The sequence below is a fragment of the Lactuca sativa genome, chromosome 2, assembly GCF_002870075.4.
Source record: "Lactuca sativa cultivar Salinas chromosome 2, Lsat_Salinas_v11, whole genome shotgun sequence".
Classification (NCBI taxonomy): domain Eukaryota; kingdom Viridiplantae; phylum Streptophyta; class Magnoliopsida; order Asterales; family Asteraceae; genus Lactuca; species Lactuca sativa.
Genome location: NC_056624.2, coordinates 135781224 through 135802298, shown reverse-complemented (window position 1 = coordinate 135802298; position 21075 = coordinate 135781224). Strand labels below are relative to the sequence as shown.

Sequence of the window (21075 nt, the reverse complement as noted above, 5' to 3'; positions counted from 1 at the left end):
AGTCTATACATGCACCAATAGTGTTTTAAACATGTATAAATGTTCATAGGTTCTTTTAAATCAATTTTTGTTTCGAGATTTTATTGATACTTTTCTCATTAATACCAATAATTAGATTTCAAAATATCGCTTAATTTTATTATTTATGCAACATTTGATAATTTGATCCGTTAAAAATTTCAAAAACATAAAATATTGTAAAACTCATTACTTTTCATCTACTTTGCTTCTAATGTATTCCCAAGCCTTTATAAATATCATTCTAAGTCTATAGTATATTCACTTGCACTTTTATGTGCTAAATATATAAGTTTTTAGTTTTATCATTGTCCGGTTATTTTTAGGATTAAACAAAATACATTTTTTTTCTTGAACCCAACTTTGTTATTTCTTTCCTTCTTGTATCATTGTAAGATAAGGAATCATACTAATTAGGTTTTAATCATTTTCCACTTTTATTTTCATGTCTAAAATGATCATTTTACCAATTTCAAGTCTTTTTCCTCAAGCTTTAAGTATTTACTTCTATTTACATTTTTTCGTACTTATTGACTATTTCCAAATTCACTTGCATTCTATCGTACATTCAAATATTCTTACTTTACATATTTTAAGAACAACATCCTACATTGGTTTTACCCATTTCTAATCAATATTTGCATTTAACTTGTTCCAATAAGCAATTTTTCATCATTCTTTTTAAGTTTTAACGTACAAGTTGAAGTATTCTTTACCAAAATTATATTTTCAAACTTTAAGTACACTTGTAATTGACCAACTTCCTTTATCTTTTGAATAATATGTATTAATAAGCATATTAACCTCATCATCTTCATCTTACATTTCAAATTTTAATTTCAATTGCAATTTCAAAATACATCTGGATATGACTTTTTTGTGCAGATTTTGAAAAAGAATAACCAATTGAAACAAAAAATCGTATGTCCCTAGAACTATCAATAATGATCTTCTATATGTTAATGATAAATAAGATGTAAAAACGTTATTATAGTTATGAAAATATTATTATGGTAATATATAAAAAAAAAAATCAGTCATGTTGGTTATGAACTCTTTACATAATCATAATATGCTTAAAACACTTCAAAGTTCAAACTATATTACTTGATTCTTACACTTGAATAATAAAAAGTAAATTCAAACATTATCTTTTACAGTTCTATTATAGTTGAACAAAGTAATAAAATGTGTGGAAAAAAAACTATCGTTTCAATTTTTGTTCATATACATTACAAATGACTTGTTCAAAGTTCAATATGTTTTCCATTCACTAGAAATGGAAATATTTAAGATCTATTTCGTCTTAAAGAGGTCTTAAAGCAAAAAAGCATTTGAAGATTTTATATCCACGTGTCATGAGACATAACAAGCATCTGCCATTTGTTTGATGAAGCTTACAAATCACATTGAAACTAAAGGGGAAGTGAGTAAGCACAAAGAAAAGAACATGTAATTATTGCAATCCTAAATGTTTGAAAAAACTAATTATGTTTTTTATTTATTTATGTGTACTATAACATCTTATTTTTATTTATTCTATTACAATATTATATTTTGAAAAATCTACCTTATTAATTATTATAACACGCTACTTTTATTTAGTTTTCTTATTAGAACATTATATTCTATAAAATCTACCACGTTACACATTGTTATAACTTGATAGAAGTTGCTAAAATAAATTTATTATTGAGATTAAATATAAAGTTTTCCAACTATCATTTACTTTAATAAAATATTTATTGGGTTTTAATTCTTAAATTCACAATAATCATTTAAAAAACACACAATAAAGAGGCATAGAATAAAGTAGAGGCTTACAAACTGTATAAAGAAGAAACAAAACAACCCTTTATAAACTAATGCATACATAACATACCTTCCTTAAGCCTAACCATCAAACCTCAAAATGAAGACATCAAAATCAAGCAAATTCCCAACACTTTTGCTTATACTCCTACTCTTTTCAGGTATGATTTCTATTTTCTCATTCAGTTATAGTAATTCCAACATAAGTCACTTCTTTATTTCTTCATTTTATTTAAAAGAATATATATTTATTTTGAGATGAATAGCTTGTGCAACCACAACTATGGTCTTTGGTGTTGCTCATGGTATCAGAATCCCGGAGCACGTGTGCAAAAAGACGATTAGCATGAGGAAATGTGAGGTGAGAGGATGCGAAGATAAGTGTAGTAAAAAAGAGCCATTTGGTGTTGGAAAATGTAGTGGTAATATGTGTATATGTTCGTATTATTGTGAGTTGCCCCCAATGTGATCATGATTATGATTCTTGACGTATGTAAGCCTCCCCATTCTAGAAATAAGGTCTTTGATCTATGTTGAGAGCCCAAAATCTTCTTCTTGGTTGTTTTTTTTTTTAATATTTAATCTTTTAAAACATTAGATATATGCATCTTCACATGTATCAAATCAACTTATGCACAAAGATGGAAAAAATTATGATGAGTACCAACTCTTATCACAAAGACTAGTTTCTATCTACTTCCGGAGAATTTGGCTTTATGAACAAAAAATACGGGTCTTTTAGGATCAGACTGTTTATAGCCCAATTCTTTTTATTTTAATTTGTATATAAATCTAATAATTTTTATTCTTTTTATTTTGTCTTTCTAAGACCAAAAGCCTAGTTTTAGTTCAGATTGGTTTTCTCATCCGACTGCTTCTTTGATAAAAGTCTAAAACTAAAAAAAAATGTAAGCAGTTAAAAGCCACCAACGATGTTTGAATATCCATCATCTACTAAAATAATTATAACATTATTTCAATTATGAATTATATACCTTTCTGGATCATATTTAATAATTTATCTATCTATAAACTAATAATCACATGTACTAAAAACATACGAATATTTAAAATTTTGGAAAGTTTGAATTTATACGGAAAAAGAGAAAAATATTTAACTATTAAGACTGAAGTGCTCATTTTTTTCAAAAAATTTAAACAAATAATTTAAATAAATAAACAATTAAAATAATTAGATTAAATTTAGAAATTTAAAAATTATAAGGAAAGTTACATTAATGAATTTGATATGCATTTATTGTTATATTTATTACCTTTAATTATTATATCGAATTTAATAAAATGAAAAAAAATGATATGTATTTATTATTACATTTAATACATTTAAATATTATATGGAATTTAATAAAATGAAAAAAAAACAAAAAAACACAAAATGACATATGAGGAAATGTGAGGTGAGAGGATGCGAAGATAAGTGTAGCAAAAAGAGCCATTTGGGGAAAATGTAGTGGTAATATGTGTATATGTTCGTATTATTGTGAGTTGCCCTCAATGTGATTATGATTATGATTCTTGACGTATGTAAGCCTTCCCATTCTAGAAATAAGGTCTTTGATCTATGTTGAGAGCCCAAGTCTTCTTCTTGGTTGTTATTTTTTTATTTTTTATTTTTAATATTTAATATTTTTAAAACATTAGATATATGCATCTTCACATACATCAAAACAACTTAAACACAAAGATGGAAAAAATAATGGTGAGTACCAACTCTTATCACAAAGACCAATTTATATCCGGTTATGTAGAATTCGATATTACAAACAAAAAAATACGGCCCTTTTAGGATGTTCGAGTCTAATTCTTTTTATTTTAGTTTGTATATAAATCTAATTATTATTTTTTCTTTTTATTTGGTCTTTCTAGGACCAAAAGTCTAGTTTTAGTTCAGATTGGTGTTCTCATCCGACTGCTTTTTTGATAAAAGTTTAAAACTAAAAAAAATGTAATCGGTTCACCAACAATGTTTGCATATCCATCCTCTAGTAAAACAATTATAACATTATTTCAATTATGAATTATATAGCTTTCTTGATCATATTCAATACATTAATTATTTATAAACTAATTGTGAAACCCACTATTACATGAGTTTATTAAAAAAATTAGAAAATATAAGAAGATCGAAAAAATTAGAAAGTTTGAATTTAGAAGGAAACAGAGAAAAATATTTAACTATTAAGATTGAAGTGCTCATTTTAAAAAAAAAAATTAAACAGATAATTTAAATAAATAAACAATTAAAATAATTAGATTAAATTTAGAAATTTATAAATTATAAGGAAAGTTACATTAATGAATTTGATATGCATTGATTATTATATTTATTACCTTTAAATATTATATCGAATATAATAAAATGAAAAAAAAAACCACAAAATTTTGTTATGCATTTATTATTACATTTAATACATTTAAAGATTATATGAAATTTAATAAAATGGAAAAAAGCACAAAATGACATATATGGATATAACTTAATCTAAAATTACCATAAAATGACATGTGGTATTATGAATGAAATAATAACAAGTGACAGAAAAGGTTTTTATTTATATTAAATTTATTACCTTTAAATATTATATAGAATTTAATAAAATGAAAAAAAACACAAAATTTTAATATGCATTTATTATTACATTTAAATATTATATTAAATTTAATAAAATGGAAAAAAAGCACAAAATGACATATAGATATAATATAATTTAAAATTACCATAAAATGAGACGTGGTATCATGCATGAGAAAATGACAACCGGTAGAAACGGTTTTATTAATATTATATTTATTACCTTTAAATATTATTTAGAATTTAATAACATGGAAAAAAACCCACAAAATTTAGATATGCATTTATTATTATATTTATTATATTTAACAATTATATTTAATTTAATAAAATGAAAAAACAAAGCACAAAATGACATATATAGATATAATTTAATATAAAATTACCACAAAATGACGTGGCATGAAGCATGAGAGAATCACAAGTGACAGAAACAATTATATTATATTATATTATATATTATATTATATATATATATATATATATATATATATATATATATATATATATATATATATATATATATTACTAGACGTAACATCGCGCCTTTTGCAATAATGCATTTAAGTGGTTAAAATAATTATGAGAAAAAATAGAAATCGTATGTGAAATTTAATAAAATGAAAAAAAAAAAAACATAAAATGACATATATAGATATAATTTAATTTAAAATTACCACAAAATGAGATTTGACATGACGCATGAGAGAATGACAGGTGGTAGAAACAGTTTTATGTATATTACTAGGCGAATGTCTGCGCGTTGCGCTGAAACACTTATATAGTTGAAGTTTTTACAAATATATGTTTTCTTTAAATATAACAATAATGTTGTTGTTAAATTTAATATAATAATTCATATACTAAATTGATATAATATATTGAAAAAAAACATAAAATGACATATAATGACATATATAGATATAATTTAATTTAAAATTACCACAAAATGAGATTTGGCATGACGCATGAGAGAATGACAAGTGGCAGAAACGGTTTTATGTATATTACTAGGCGAATGCTCGCACGTTGCGCATAAACACTTATATAATTGAAGTCTTTACAAATATATGTTTTATTTAAATATAACAATAACATTGTTGTTAAATTTGATATGATAATTCATATACTAAATTGATATAATATTGATTATTTTGAATTATATGATAATATATACATCTATTATAACTGCATAATCTCAATTGTTTGAATGACTTCTATCCGCAAGTTACATATGAATAAAATTAAATATAATATATAGTTTAATGTTATTTATAGTTGTTGTTATTATTCATTAATTTTTTAAAATTTATTTGCTTAATGTTTTAAGTTCTATCATTATAATTATTTAAAACATCAAACATTGTTTTTTGATTTTAAAGGTAACAATATAATCATTTATATAGAGTTACTTTTAACATTATTATTTTATGTTATTTTAAGGTACTTATTTGAAAACTTTTAACGATTATAAAAATATTTTTATGAAATATTTTAGTTAAATTGAAATTACAATTTAATTTTTGCATTTATCACTACAATTTATTACTTTTAACTATTTATAAAATATTCATGGGATGTGTATATCACATAATTTTTTTGTCTCACTTTATCAAGCTTAAATGTTTGGAGGAACTTGTGCAGATGGCTACAAAACCACTTATAACCGCTATAATAACATTGGCAGAGGAGAAAATGGACATGTCATTAGGTAGAAACAACACACCATTTGGGTTTAATATCAATTATTGTATTAAACTATGTATCTATTCTTTCTTAGAGATAACATTGGTTTTGTTACTTTTCCTGTTAAGTATCAATGTGTTGTGTTTTGACCTTTCAAAGGGGATATCTTGGAAGTTGTTGTCACCATGGTTAACAAGGTCATATACTTGATCTAGAAAGTGTTTTTGTGTCAAACGAAGTTCAATGTATCTATTCTTTCTTCTAGATGATAATATTAAAATGTCCATTAGTTTCATTTCTCATTTGGACACAAATGCCCGTGTATTGTATTTTGTAAATGGGGACAAAAATGGCCAAAGGTTCCATTTTGTTAAATATTGGGACATAAATGCCCCTCTATTTGTAACTCTTTTTTTTGTAATTTGTCCCACTTTTTATTTTGAAAGTGCGTTGTTATTCTTGATTTAATTTTTAAAGTGCATTGCTATTTTTGGTTCCATTTGTATGTATCATGTAAAACTCTATTGGTATACATCATAGGAAACTTAAGAAAAATACACATTGCGACATCTTTTGAACCTCAAAGAAATAAAATCATAAATATTCCAAAAATGACCAATGTGCCCTTTATTTTGAAACCAAGAAATCCAATTCTTAATACTTTCACAATGCCAATCGGTTCTTTCAAAATAATTAATCTAAAAATAACTAAAACTGAAAATCAGTCTTTTCCACATATTCATCGGTCTTTCTTGTTCAAACCGGTACATTAAGATCAAAATGGTAGTTCGGCTCATCATTATAGGAAATTGCCCCATGCTCACGACTTGGACCCATTGGATCTTGTTGTATGTTATCCGTTTTCTCAAGTACATAAATAAACGCAGTTATTAAAAACTACATTAAACAAAAAAATCTAAATAGATAAAATATTACATTTTTCTTTCTATTCTTCTTCATAACCCGTTCAACTCTAGATTCTTTTCTCTTGGATGGTGGACGGCCTTTACTACGTACTTGCAAAGGTGGTAACAATTTTTTTAGTCGAGTCTGGAACACGAACATCTTCAACTATCAATTTTACGTTACTACTACAACCCCAAAATGAATCATCATTTAACTTTTCTTTAGCCATATTTATACAACTTAGCAAGTATTCATACTTTTCGTGAGAATTAGCAATATGCGCAACCTCATAAAAATTGGAACACAAGTGGTCAAACTGTTTAGCATTTTCACCACTCATCAAATCTTCATAACAATTTATCACCGAGTAGTGTCCATGCTTCACATCCTTCCTCCACCGAGACAAAATATATCGTGGATGAATTTCTTTAACATCCTTCTCAATCAATATCTTCACCATACCGATAAATAATTCCGCGAAACTCAAACAAATAACAAGAACATTGTATATCAAATGCGATTGCATCATACCTAACAATATAAACAACTCTTTTTTTAAAATCTCAATGTTTCCCTTCGATAACATTTGTGACATGAAATACATATTGTGCACCATCCACTTTGAGCAATAAAGAATTGCAAAACAACATACCCCGTAACTCATCTTGAAACAACTTAAAAATTGCATTTCTGTACGCCTCCTGAAACTGTCTCTCAAAATAAAACCCAGTTACTAACTTATATGAAGAATTAAGAGACTCAAAATCAGCCTTATTTTCTTTCTTAATCTTGCTTTTTAGCGCATTGTCATATTGCTCAACAAATTGTCGTAATGATGTTTTAGAATTAACATACGCATCAAAAAAAGCATTTATGCTTTCACTTTGTTGTGTAGTAGACATCCCTGCCCAAAAGTTTACTTTTACATACATCAGCACCCAATGACTTCGATCGTTTAATAAAGAACATAACCACTCATTTTTTTCAAGTCCATATTTGTCAACCAGCTTGCACCACCCATCTTCAAACTCTTGAGTGTTCGTAGACTCATACACAAGGGTTTTTAGAGTCTTCTTTATTACTTTATATTGATCCAATCTACTTAATTTTTTAGAAATCTTTTTCATAATATGCCAAAGACAAAGACGATGATGAGATTCGGGGAATACCTGTACCACAGCTCCTTGCATTGATCTGTAATTATTGCTTTTGGTGCCCCTCCATTCATGCATTCTAACCATGACTTGAATAACTATACATATGTTTCTGTATCCTCTCGAGAAAGCAAACCACATCCAAATAAGATAGATTGTCCATGGTGATTTACTCCAACAAAAGGTGCAAACGGCATATTATATTTGTTCGTCAAATATGTGTTGTCAAATGAAATAACATCTCCGAATGACTCGTAAGCTACCCTAGACCTTGCATCTGCCCAAAATACATTTTGCATACGACCTTCATCATCCATGTCAATCACGTAGAAAAAAATTTGAACTTCTTTTTTATATACGGGCAAAATAATTACGAATTGCCTCAACATCCCCTTGCCCAAGTCTTAGTTGTCTTATTTTTGCAATGTAAGATCTACAATCTGTCTCGCCAAAAGACAAATTGCCATACCCTTTCTCTTCAACAACTAACGAATGAAAACTTTTGTTTAATGGAATTCCAGCATAATTATTCAACTCAAGTCTTCTCTTGGCATATGAATCCATTTTCTTATGTGATCGATGAAAACTAGATTTTTTGGGACTTAAAGCATGGTTATGTTCAAGAAAAACACGAGAGATAGTACATCTTCCATCACCATATGCAATTACACAAATATTTGTTTGACAATTTGTTTTAGAAGACTTTAGATATGGTTTGTTTGTCTTAGGCTCATATACACCTCCTCTGGAACATCCAAGTGAGTAGTATGTTGTGGCAATACATTTTTTTGTTCTTGTACTAACTTTTCGTACACCAAATCCAATCTGGTATGTGTATTTTTTAAAGTAATCTTCAAGTTCGTTTTCTGAATCAAACATCATTCCAACTTTAGGAATGTTTTGATCTTGAGGATTGAGAATTGTATCCCCTTCACCTAAATTTGCGTCCTCCATACTGATCAATGACTATATCAACAATAAAACAAAGATTTTATTAACAACAAACCAACTAATCAAACCAGAGACTGTTTCAACAATAAAACAAAAATTGTATTAACAATAAAGAAGATAATCATACCAACGGGGCAGTGAGAATGTAAGAAAAAATTACATGTTGCCTTACTTGTTGTCTATGATGGCTATGGCTGTCAATGTCGATGTCGATGTGTGCAACATAGAATAACGAGAACAATCAAATGAGAATAATCAAATGAGAATAGGGTTGGAGCCGTATGGAAGAAACTGGTTACTTGATTTTACTTCTTTTTGTTTACGTGATTTTGTGTTTTTTTTTTTTTTTTTTTTAATTTTCAATTACCTCATTAAGGGTATTATAGGGATATCAATTAAAATTAAATGGAACTGAAGAAGGATGACATGTGTAATGACATGTATAAATATCAAAATATTTGAAAACTTTGAATTTATAAGAAAATAAAAAAAATAATGAATTACTATAATGAAAATGTTTTTATCTTTTAAATTAAAAAAATAATTTAAATAAATAAAAGAAACTAATAAGCTTTAATTTTAGGAATTTTGAAATTAAAAAATAAGTTTATTAATGAAATTGATATTCATTTATTAGTATATTTATTGCAACTATTACATTAAAATATTATGTGAAATTTAATAAAATAGAAAAGGTCATAAAATGACATGTGGACAAAAAACTAATTCAAAACAACCACAAAATGAGATTTGACAAATTGAATGGAAATGTGACAAATGACAACAAAAAACTTCATTTATTAGAGTAAATATTATAATTAATTTAATACAGTAAAATGGAAAAAAAAAAAAAAAAAAAAAAAAAAAAAAAAAAAAAACCACAAAATTTTGATATGCATTTAATATTATATTTTTTCATTTAAATATTATATGAAATTTAATAAATAGAAAAAATAAATAAATGACATATATGGATATAATTTAATCTAAAATTACCACAAAATGACATGTAACATGATGCATGAGAGAATGACCAGCGACAAAAATGGTTTTATTTATTAGAGTAAAAAAAATCAGTAAAGTAACAAAGAAGAAGATATGAAGGTTTGTTGTGATTGTGGTTTAACCTAACCATTTGGCAACCTTTTTTGACCATATGAAAAAACACTATCTTTATATGCAAATCACAAGAAGTCAATAACTTGACCAAATTAGAACATGGAGGAGTAAATCATAATTTTGTTACAATCTCAAATTACAAGATACTAATGTTTTCTTGTTAAATTGCATACATATGAAGCCCTATATAATTCGATTACATTCATGGGATTATGGATAGTAGCAACACCTTGCTTTGAGAAATCTATGGTGCCAAAAACCATCAATCTTTAACACTTGTTCGTAGTATTTTCACATCATGAACAGGCCTAAAACAAAACAAAACATTAAAAAAATAATAATAATAATAACAAGACAAGAATTTATCAAAATCAATCATACATTTTCCAAATAAATAGAATAAGAAAGCAATATACCTATCAGTATTATCAGTCAGAACACTACCAAGTCTCTTCACAATCTCCATTCCTCTACATACTCTTCCAAATATCGTGTGTTTTCCTGAAATTATGATAAGTATAAATATTAAAATGGAGCAAATTGATCAAAATAGTCCCTTTTTGAAAAAATATAATTACCATCAAGTGATTGAGCTGGTGCTAAGGTGATGAAGAACTGACTCCCATTTGTATTTGGACCAGCATTAGCCATGGATATGATACCAGCTCCAGTATGCTTCAGCTTTGGAGTGATCTCATCTTCAAACTTTGAGCTTCAACAATGGAAACAAACTCATGTCAAAAAAAAAAGTCAAATTTCTCAAACATAAGCGCAACTTGCCAGTAGATTGTTGAAATTCAATTTGAATTCGAGTTTTGATATCTACTTTTTTGTGTTCAGACTTCAAACGACAGATTTGATTGGGATTACGGATTCCAGAAGTATGGATTAACTTCAACAATCTCGAATCTAACAAGTTCGTAAGATTGAAGCATAAAAATCGTAAAAGGAAAGCTTAATTGGAGATGAGAAAACGTACCCATAAATGGATTCTCCACCCCTTCCTGTGCCGGTGGGATCACCTCCTTGAATTATGAAATCCTGTTACAAAAATATAAACAATTATCCAGAATTAGCACTTACTTCCATGGATTATTATCATTACTCGACAAACGAAAACACAAAAGTGTTGAAAGTTGGGGATTTTTGGAGTTACAGACCTTGATGATTCTGTGGAATTTAACGTTGTTGTAGTAACCCCTTCGAGATAGTTCAATGAAGTTTTTGCAGGTTTTGGGGGAGTGCTTATCGTACATCTGATCAATTTGACATCAATTAGTTTGTTCAAAGTTCTTTTGTAACAGTGAGAAAAGCTCGAGAGTAGTCGAATATTTTACCTCGACGGTGAAAGAACCCATTGATGTTTCCAGGGTTACCTCCGGTGGACCTCCGTCGGCATTCGGCATGGTTGATTGCAATGGTGTCGATGCTGGAGGAGAGGTTACTCCGGTGATGGTTCGTCAGTGACCAGGGTTAGGGTTTAAGACCTTAAGTTACCGTCGATTGGATTACAATATATCGGGTCGTGAAAGGCATGTGGGTTTTATCCGACCCAAATGTTGTAAAAACCTTTTTTCATTTTTTTTTAATATCGGGTCGTGAAAATAGTTGGTTAGGTTTCGTAGGATAATACAAGTACTTATATATATATATATATATATATATATATATATATATATATATATATATATATATATATATATATATATATATATATAGAGAGAGAGAGAGAGAGAGAGAGAGAGAGAGTTAGGTTCAAATGTTTTCACTATTTATTGTGTGTCTGTATGATTGATTCTGGACCAATCATTTTAGTTATTTTAAGAAAGTAATTAATGCATATTAAATGTTGAAGATGTAATTAATACCTATTATATCTTCAAGATGTAATATGCATTAATTACTTTCTTAAAATAACTAAAATGATTGGTCCAGAATCAGTCATACATACACACAATAAATACTAAAAACAAAATAACCTAACCTTATATATATATATATATATATATATATATATATATATATATATATATATATATATATATATATATATATTATTTTCAGTTTCCAATTTTACCCTTTTAAGGCATACATTCATTATTAAATTTGGTTTTTCCTAAAAGGGTAACTTTATTAAAAAAAAAAAAAAAAACTGTTAATATAAGGGTTGTTAAGTTAAAAAAAATTGTTAATATGGGGCTGTTATATGGCCTTTATTATAAACTAATATGATATAATTTGATAGATATTTGAAAGTAGAATGTCCTAATAAGAAAAAGACAAAAAGGAATATAGAAAATAAACAAAGTACACAACATTTCATAAACAGTTTACAAAGGGGAATGTTAATCCAAAGTGGATCAGTTTCTAAATAACATGTGGGTGTGAACTTGGCCATCATTAACACTTACAAAAATGCCAAATAATAAGTTGCAACAAAAAGACCAAAATGGCCATATTAATGGTACTATACAAAAATACCCCCACCCCCTCTACAAAAATACAATCACCTCTACTCTATTAGTCCAATGTCATTGGTTCTGCCGGGGTCGAACCAGGTGCAATAGTTTCAGGTACAAAAGTTACATCATCCATTTGTGTTTCTGCAATGCCTTGTGCTTCAAGTGTGACATCATCCATTGTTGGTAGTTGCACAGTTTCTTGGGTAACATCATCCCTTGTACCCATTAGCTCCTCAGTTTCTTGGGAAATGTATCCAGACTCCCTCAAATCAACAACTGCTTGTGAATATGCACATAGAACTTTAGTTTTTTTTTTCTTGGTCTTTTTAAAGTACCTTCAATCTTCACACTTGGCCTTCCTATCTTCTTTTTTGGTTTGGGCTCAGGCTCCTTTGTAGGATTCTTACATGACTTTTTATTATGTCTAAACTCTTGACAATTGTTACACTTAACAGTTCTTTTCCTAGATCCGCCGTCTCCTTTCTCACTGGCATGCTTCTTCCTGTTCACAGTAGGCCTCCCAGGCATCTGCCTAGACATAGGTGGCAAAGGTTTTTCATAAGGAGTTGTTGGTCATAGGTTGCTACCATTCATAGGTTGTAAAAAAGTAGCATAACTATCCTTGAATCTTTCACTTGAAAACCAAGGACTGATGAAATCCTCTGGATTTTGCTGATTGTAAAACATTGCAGCTATTGCATGAACACAAGGAATCCCTGATAATTCCCATAGTCTACATGAGCAGTACCAAGACTGCAAATCTACACAGTATGACTCATAGGTTGACCTTGCCTCAAATATCCCTCCACCACTTGGTATGACAGACCATGACCTATAAATACATTAAATGCACTTATTAGAAGTTGTAATAGGCCAACACATGTTTCCAAATACAAGCAATGTACTAACCTGTAGTGTTCACCAAATGTTTCTAATTTCTTAATGATTGCAGGGCAAATAGGAGGCTCCCACGTTTGTTGTAGGTTATACATAAAAGAAACTCTCTCCATGACACTTAAACGTATCATCTCCAACATTGTTAGCAATGGCCTCTTTCTAGCATCAACAATCATCGCATTGAAGCTTTCACTAACACCATTCTCAAAAGTCTCACATGCTCTATCTGTTAAAAAATAAACACACCTATTTTCATATTTATGTTTTTCAGATTTCAAATAAACATACCTGTTTTTCAGATTTTCAGATTGTTGTTTTCAGATTTCAGATTTTCAGATTGCTATTTTCAGATTTCAGATTGTTGTTTTCAGATTTTCAGATTGCTGTTTTCAGATTTATATTTTCAGATTTTCAGATTGCTATTTTCAGATTTTTAGATTGCTATTTTCATATTTATATTTTCAGATTTTTGTTTTTCAAATTTCTGATTTTCAGATTTCCTATTTTTCAGATTTCTGATTTTCAGATTTCTAATTTTCAGATTTTTGTTTTCAGAATTCTATTTTCAGCTTTACTTAAATTACAACAACCTTATCCGCTTTGATTTACAAATTCATCCACTTTGGTTGCATTGGAATTGCTCATTCCTTTGTTCAATCTAGCACATCAACAAGGGCAAAAACATCCAAACCACAAATGTTAAGTGCAAACACCAAATGTTAAGTGCTATATTAAAGTATAAAGACAAATTTAAGTAAAAAGGAAAATGTAATACTTACCTTGACAAAAGTAAGCACGACTCCATGAGCTCGGGTTATGGGACATTAAGTATTCATATGCACCCACATTTATAGCCTTCAATCTCTCCATCACAGATATGAATTCAGGTTCGACAGTGCAACCAACAGCAGCCCAAAATAGATCTTTGTACTCTTCTCCTTTATATGACTTCTTAAAGTTTACATATATATATGGCGAGCACATTGTCTATGCTCCGCATTTGGCAAGACCTCCTTTACTGCTTCAAGTGGCCCCTAAAAGAATAGCAATGTTATTTGACACCTTTTTTTTATGAAAAAATGGACAAGAAAAACTTTGAAATTTATGACATAAGGGACAAGAATAACAATATACCTTATGCTGGTCTGATATAACTGTAAGACCGCCACCTTCTTGTACTCCAACATCCTCACGAAGAAGCTCCAAGAACCATTTCCAGTTTTGCTTGTTTTCAATGTCTACCACAGCCCAACATATAGGATATACTTGGTTATTGGCATCCCTTCCTATAGTTGTTAGGAGTTGACCCTTTACTTGTGTAGCACCTGGTTCCTGGTACGTAAATCTTATTTGAGTATTCTCCTTCTTTTTGCCTTGGACTCGACGAGTCATAGGCCCGACTCGCCGAGTAAGGACGAGACCCGGGACATGTTTAAGTTGGCGACTCGGCGAGTCCATATTCCGGACTCGGCGAGTCACCGCTGTTGGATGAAACCCTAAGTTCTAGGGGTTTGCACCCTATTTAAGCAACATATCTGCCCCAGGCCAGCCCCCATTCACCCCCCAGAGCTCCCAACCCTCGTTCTAAGTTTGTTCATTGAGAGTTTGAGGCAATTGTTGTGTGTTCTTGAAGGTTTTGAGGCAAAAGGGGAAGTAGGTCAAGAGGAAGGGAAGGAATCCAAGCATCTTTGTACTCCTTCAGCAGTTCCTTTGAGGTATAATCTGTTTTCCCCTTGTTTCTATGCTTATTACTTCATTTAAGTCATTCTTGAGCCAATCCCCAAGTTTGTATGTGCAAATTATTTCGTAATAGGCTGATTGGCCCTTAGATCTAGGCATGGTTGAGCTCTAGGAGCTCAGATCTGTTGCCTTTATGGACCCCCATTGCATGAAGACCCTAGATCTACCCTCTTGGGTACATTTTGAACCCTAAAACCCTTAAGGGTGAATATCTACACGTAAAGTTGGAAACTTTACGTGTGATTCGTTTTCTAGGAGTCCAGATCTGTGAATGGCATGGACTGGAATCGAGCAAATTTGTGTATTTAGTAGGTGCATGGCAACGACTCGGCGAGTTTGCTCGCGAGTCTCCGAGTTTGTCCCCTTTTTGTAGTGTCGAGTGTGCAGTGAGTCACGGGGTGTGACTCGGTGAGTTGGAAGCTGAACTCATCTATGGAGGAACTCGGCGAGTCGATGCCCTGACTCGACGAGTTCAAGGCAATCTCCGTAGATCAAGAACAGACTCGGCGAGCTGTTCATACAACTCGGCAAGTCGCTGCATAAGTGTTCATCGGATGAAGATGAACTCGACGAGTTGTTCATACAACTCGGCGAGTAGGATGAAGGACTTGAATATCAGTTTAGAAGAAGAACTCGTCGAGTCATAGCCTAACTCGACGAGTAGAAACGGGACTCAGGACAATCGTCTAGGTAGGGACTCGGCGAGTTGGAGAGCCAACTCGGCGAGTCGGGTCAACTGAAAGTTGACTCTGACTTTGACTTAGGGCATGATCAGGGGTAAAATGGTCATTTTACCCAAAGGACAGTTAGCAGTGTTTGATTGAGTATGTTGTGGGAATTGCAGCCGGAGGATTTCCGAAGCAGCAGCAGACAATCAGTTCCCGATCAGATCAGCAGCTACTTTGAGGTGAGTTACCTTCCAGTAGTGGTGGGTCTACGGCCACAATGCCGGCCCACCAGTAGGAGTCGTATGTTAGATGATTGTCTTTGTGATATCATCTAGGTTGCTACTACCTGATATGTTATATGCTAGCATGATATGTTATATGTGATAGTAGTAGAGTTCGGTTGTTAGGACCGAAGGGTAGTCAGACACCCCAGAAATGTCTGACAATACGTGATGATATGTTTGCATGCTGGCCTGTTATGTTATGCGATAGAGGTAGTAGGAGGGGACCAGTCCTCGAGGATCGGTTGTTAGGACCGATGGGCAGTCAGCACCCCAGAATGGCTTGACATGGGTAGTCAGCACCCCAGAATGGCTTGACACGGGTAGGACAGCACCCCAGAATGGCCGCATGGGTAGGTCGGCACCCCATAATGGTCGTACCGGGTAGTCAGGCACCCCAGAATAGCCTGACAGTATGTATGTTATGTGTTTGTATGGTATGTGGTACGATGGGGGAACTCACTAAGCTTTGTGCTTACAGTTTACAGTTTTGGTTTCAGGCACCTCTTCTTCAAAGGGGAAGGAGCTGGCGCGGTAGCGGCACATCATCCACACACACTGGTTTCCGCATTTACGAGATTCTCTGGGATTGTACTCTGATATTTTGATGGGTTGTATGATTTGACTTTTAAACATGGTCTACGTTGTGTTATGGTTTGATCCAACAATGTTTTTAACTGTTGATGTTTTCTAAAGTAATGTTTTTAAAACGAAATTTTTGGACGTGAAAATTGGGTCGTTACAAGTTGGTATCAGAGCCCTGGTTTGAGGGATTTAGACTCACCTTCAGGGGTGTCTGAACTCAAATCGAGGGATTAAAAGATTTCTAAAACGAAAATGTTTTCTAAAATTGAGAAAAGAGTTTAAGAAAGAACGAAGTGTGTGATGTGTGCGACCGGCCGAGCTTAAGTAAGTATTCCCCAAAGTACCCATACAAGTTTATGTTATGTTTATCAGCTTTTGTAGAACATCATGCTAGAATAGGACTAAGGATCTAGGAGTGATGCCTTATGTGCCTGTTTTATATGTTCCGGTTGAATGAAAATTACATGCTAGTTATTGAGTAGACAGCGGTAGGATAGCCTGACTAGGTTATGCCTGATAGTATGAGCTTAGCACTTTATGCTAGTGCAGTTCCTGTAAGCAGATAGAGTCGATTGATATTGTTACCCTTGTCTGAATGCTGCTTGCTTCGTGCTATGTGGGACTCCGAATAATGGGAATTAGCTACCAGGGGAATACGTCACGTCACATGTGATCAGGGTTGAATAATCTTAGAGTACCAGATTTGATCCTACTGCGCAGCTCTTGTTTGAGTCCAACCGTTGTAGGGACGAGTCGGGTACTCGAAGGATTATCTGAGTCTCGTCGCGTGTGATGGTATTCGGGTAATGGCTAATTGGCATTACCAGGAGGCCTGCAGCAGCTGAGGACTGGATCGAGTAGAGTCGGAGATTTCCCTAGGGCGAGCCTGGGATGAGTATAGTGGTGATCAGCAATAGCGAAAGGGATCTGGTGGAGTCGAGGCAATCCTTGAAGAGGGTACGGATAGATATGGAAGGTAGTATGGGCCCGTACTACTGAAAGCAGAGGATCTGTACCCGAACCAAGGAAGGCCAAGACAAGACCAGGGAACTTGTAAGTAAATGTGATCCCTCAGGAAATATCAGTATCTCTAATGATTGTTGTGATGTATTGCAGAATGGTGGTACTTCGATCGAGGCTGGTAGATGGCGGTTCAGGAGAGGGGTCAGGTTCGGGATCAGGTTCCGAACCGGTAGATGAGGGTCTACGCGAGTTCATCGCATCAGAGATCACTAGAGGCATTCTTGAGTCGACCCCCATCCTCTTTGGGTCGATCAAGGAGGGGATCATGGAGTTGATGGAGGATCGCCTGCGGGCATTCAGGAGTGATTTGGCATCTAGCCAGTCGGGATCTCGCACACTGTCCTTCAAGGACTTCAGGGGCAGTGGTGCGCCGGACTTCCATGGGGTGAAAGACCCCATTGCTGCCAGGCGAAGGATTGCAGACATCGAGTCTGCACAGTTGACTAGCTTCTGCCCCGAGGGGTCGAAGGTGAGGTATGCAGCGGGGTGTTTACGGGACCGAGCTCGGGATTGGTGGGAGTCAGTGGGTGACTCATTGGGAGCCTCAGCTATCGAGGCTATGACATGGTCGGACTTTGTGACCAGGTTCAGGGCAGAGTTTCCGCCGGCTGTCGAGCTTCAGCAGCTGGCCAGGGAGTTTTTGGACATGAGGCAGACGACGGAGACTATGGCGGAGATCACCGCCAAGTTCCGGGAGAGGGCTTTGTTGGTGCCCCAGTATGCTGGTGACGAAGATATGAGGAGGACTCGTTATCACGATATGCTACGAGCTGACATCCAGGAGCATGTTAGCTTTTCGGCTTGCCCTACCTTGGACTCTATGATTGCCAGGGCGAGGGAGAGGGAGATAGATTTGGAGCACATCCGGAAACGGAAATTAGAGGAGGGACAGACAGGAGGGGCTTCGGGGAAGAAGCCCAAGGGATCAGATGGTAGGCCGAAAGGCCAGTCAGGACCGAGCCGCTGCAGGAAATGCGGAAGGCCACACGAGGGGGCGTGCAGGATGGGATCATCAGGTTGCTACAAGTGCGGCAAGTCTGGGCACATCAGCAGGGATTGCACTGCTCCGACAGCAGTTATCCAGACATCAGAGTTGCTGTGTTTCCACTGCAACCAGAGGGGCCACAAGAAGGCCAATTGCCCCCAGTTGACAGTTTCAGAACCGGTGAAGGCGCCAGCTCCAGCGACCCTGCGGATCACGGATAGCCGGCAGGGCAAGGCAGAGGCTCCGGTGGTGAGGAGCTGAGCATTCCAGTTGACTACTGAGGAGACACGCGCCGCACCCGATGTGGTGACGGGTATGATTCTTTCCCTCTATTTTTTTTATTTTATGATGTTATGATATTGATATGTGCTCCGTATGTATATGTATGCATTAGGATCGTTCCATGTGAACGACATCCCAGTTCAGGTATTGTTCGATTCGGGTGCATCCCGATCGTTTGTTTCTCTTGCACTTAGCAAGAAGTTTCATGAGACTTCGGGCGAGTTAGATTACCCTTTAGAGGTAGAGATTGCTAATGATCGATCAGTGCGTGCATCAATGGTGTTTCGAGATTGCGTTCTGCGTTTGTTTGAGGAGCGTTACTTAGTAGACTTGGTTCCCATTCCGTTGCGCGGGAACAAGGTGATTATTGGCATGGATTGGTTGAGCCCTAATGGGGCGGTGATAGATTGCGCGCAGCAGCTAGTACGGGTTAGGACCCCAAGCGGGGGAGAGTTAGAGATTCATGGCGAAAGGCCGCAGTGTGGACCCACTGTATGTTCAGCAGCGAGGGCTAGACGCTATCTTCAGCAGGGATGCGCAAGATATGTCGCGTATGTGATGGATACCCGGGAGGCGGGTAAGGCGACAATGAGTGAGGTTCCGGTGGTTCGAGATTTTGCAGATGTTTTCCCGGAGGAGCTACCTGGGATACCTCCGGAGCGACAGGTGGAGTTTAGGATTGACCTTATTCCTGGTGCGGCTCCGATAGCCAAAGCACCGTATCGGTTGGCTCCTCCCGAGATGCAGGATTTGTCTACGTAGCTGCAGGAGCTGCTAGACAAGGGATTTATTCGTCCGAGCAGTTCGCCTTGGGGAGCCCCGATCCTATTTGTGAAAAAGAAGGATGGGTCGCATCGGATGTGTATAGATTACCGGGAGCTGAACAAGGTAACGGTGAAGAACCGTTACCCACTCCCGAGGATTGATGACCTCTTTGACCAGCTTCAGGGAGCATCTTGGTTCTCCAAGATTGACTTACGTTCAGGTTATCATCATATGAGGGTCAGGGAGGAGGATACGCAGAAGATCGCGTTTTGGACGCGCTATGGCCACTATGAGTTTGTGGTGATGCCGTTTGGGCTCACCAACGCTCCTGCCGCGTTCATGGACCTCATGAACCGCGTGTGCAGACCGATGCTGGATCGGTCTGTGATAGTCTTTATTGATGACATCTTGATTTATTCCAAGACTCAGGAGGAGCATGAGGAACATCTGAGGGAGGTTTTGGAGACCCTGAGGAGGGAGAGCTTGTATGCCAAGTTCTCCAAGTGTGAGTTTTGGTTGCGCGAGGTGCAATTTCTTGGACACCTCGTCAACCAGAACGGGATTCTGGTCGATCCGGCCAAGGTCGGGGCCGTGATGAGATGGGAGGTTCCGAAGTCTCCATCTGAGATTCGGAGTTTCCTGGGATTAGCGAGCTACTATCGGAGATTTATTCAGGATTTCTCCAAGATAGCCGTACCCCTGACGCGGCTAACGAAGAAAGCCGTGGTCTTTCGATGGGGACCCGAGCAGCAGGCTGCATTTGAGACGCCGAGACAGAGATTGTGCGAGGCACCGATCTTAGCCCTGCCAGAGGGCGTAGAGGATTTTGTGGTTTATTGTGATGTGTCCATTTCAGGGTTGGGCGCGGTACTGATGTAGATGGGGCATGTCATTGTCTACGCTTCGGGGCAGCTCAAGCCTCACGAGGCGAACTACCCGACGCATGATTTGGAGTTGGGGGCGGTGGTTTTTGCCCCCAAAAATTGGCGGCATTACCTCTACGGGGTTCGACGTACCATCTACACGGACCACAAGAGTCTGAGGTACCTCATGGATCAGCCAAATCTGAACATGAGGCAGCGTCGGTGGTTGGATGTGGTGAAGGATTATGATTGCGAGATCCTTTACCACCCGGGGAAGGCCAACGT

The 21075-nt window shown here is 34.7% G+C and overlaps 4 protein-coding genes and 1 long non-coding RNA gene across 5 annotated transcripts; 1 reads left to right on the top strand and 4 right to left on the bottom strand.

Annotated features, from left to right (window-relative positions):
• The first annotated feature begins 1873 nt into the window (after positions 1–1873).
• Positions 1874–2386, top strand: LOC111884698 (uncharacterized). The gene is made up of 2 exons (XR_002847861.3): positions 1874–1991; positions 2097–2386. It is a non-coding gene; the product is annotated as an uncharacterized LOC111884698 (long non-coding RNA).
• A 4479-nt stretch (positions 2387–6865) lies between these two features.
• Positions 6866–8256, bottom strand: LOC111884690 (protein FAR1-RELATED SEQUENCE 6-like). Its single transcript, XM_052768933.1, has 3 exons — positions 7668–8256; positions 7173–7546; positions 6866–7006 (listed from the first exon to the last, which is right to left on the bottom strand). The coding sequence occupies exons 1-3, from the start codon at positions 8254–8256 to the stop codon at positions 6866–6868; spliced, it is 1104 nt and encodes a 367-aa protein (XP_052624893.1).
• Positions 8257–8267: 11 nt separating this feature from the next.
• LOC111884691 (protein FAR1-RELATED SEQUENCE 5-like) lies at positions 8268–9123 on the bottom strand. Its single transcript, XM_023881009.1, has 2 exons — positions 8529–9123; positions 8268–8473 (listed from the first exon to the last, which is right to left on the bottom strand). The coding sequence occupies exons 1-2, from the start codon at positions 9121–9123 to the stop codon at positions 8268–8270; spliced, it is 801 nt and encodes a 266-aa protein (XP_023736777.1).
• A 1199-nt stretch (positions 9124–10322) lies between these two features.
• Positions 10323–11737, bottom strand: LOC111884703 (peptidyl-prolyl cis-trans isomerase CYP18-2). Its single transcript, XM_023881022.2, has 6 exons — positions 11577–11737; positions 11400–11495; positions 11219–11280; positions 10818–10951; positions 10656–10740; positions 10323–10547 (listed from the first exon to the last, which is right to left on the bottom strand). The coding sequence occupies exons 1-6, from the start codon at positions 11643–11645 to the stop codon at positions 10502–10504; spliced, it is 492 nt and encodes a 163-aa protein (XP_023736790.1). The 5' UTR covers positions 11646–11737; the 3' UTR covers positions 10323–10501.
• Positions 11738–13274: 1537 nt separating this feature from the next.
• Positions 13275–14582, bottom strand: LOC111884692 (uncharacterized). Its single transcript, XM_023881010.1, has 3 exons — positions 14378–14582; positions 13611–13824; positions 13275–13533 (listed from the first exon to the last, which is right to left on the bottom strand). Exons 1-3 carry the CDS (start codon positions 14580–14582, stop codon positions 13275–13277), a joined length of 678 nt encoding a protein of 225 aa, XP_023736778.1.
• Positions 14583–21075: the final 6493 nt, after the last annotated feature.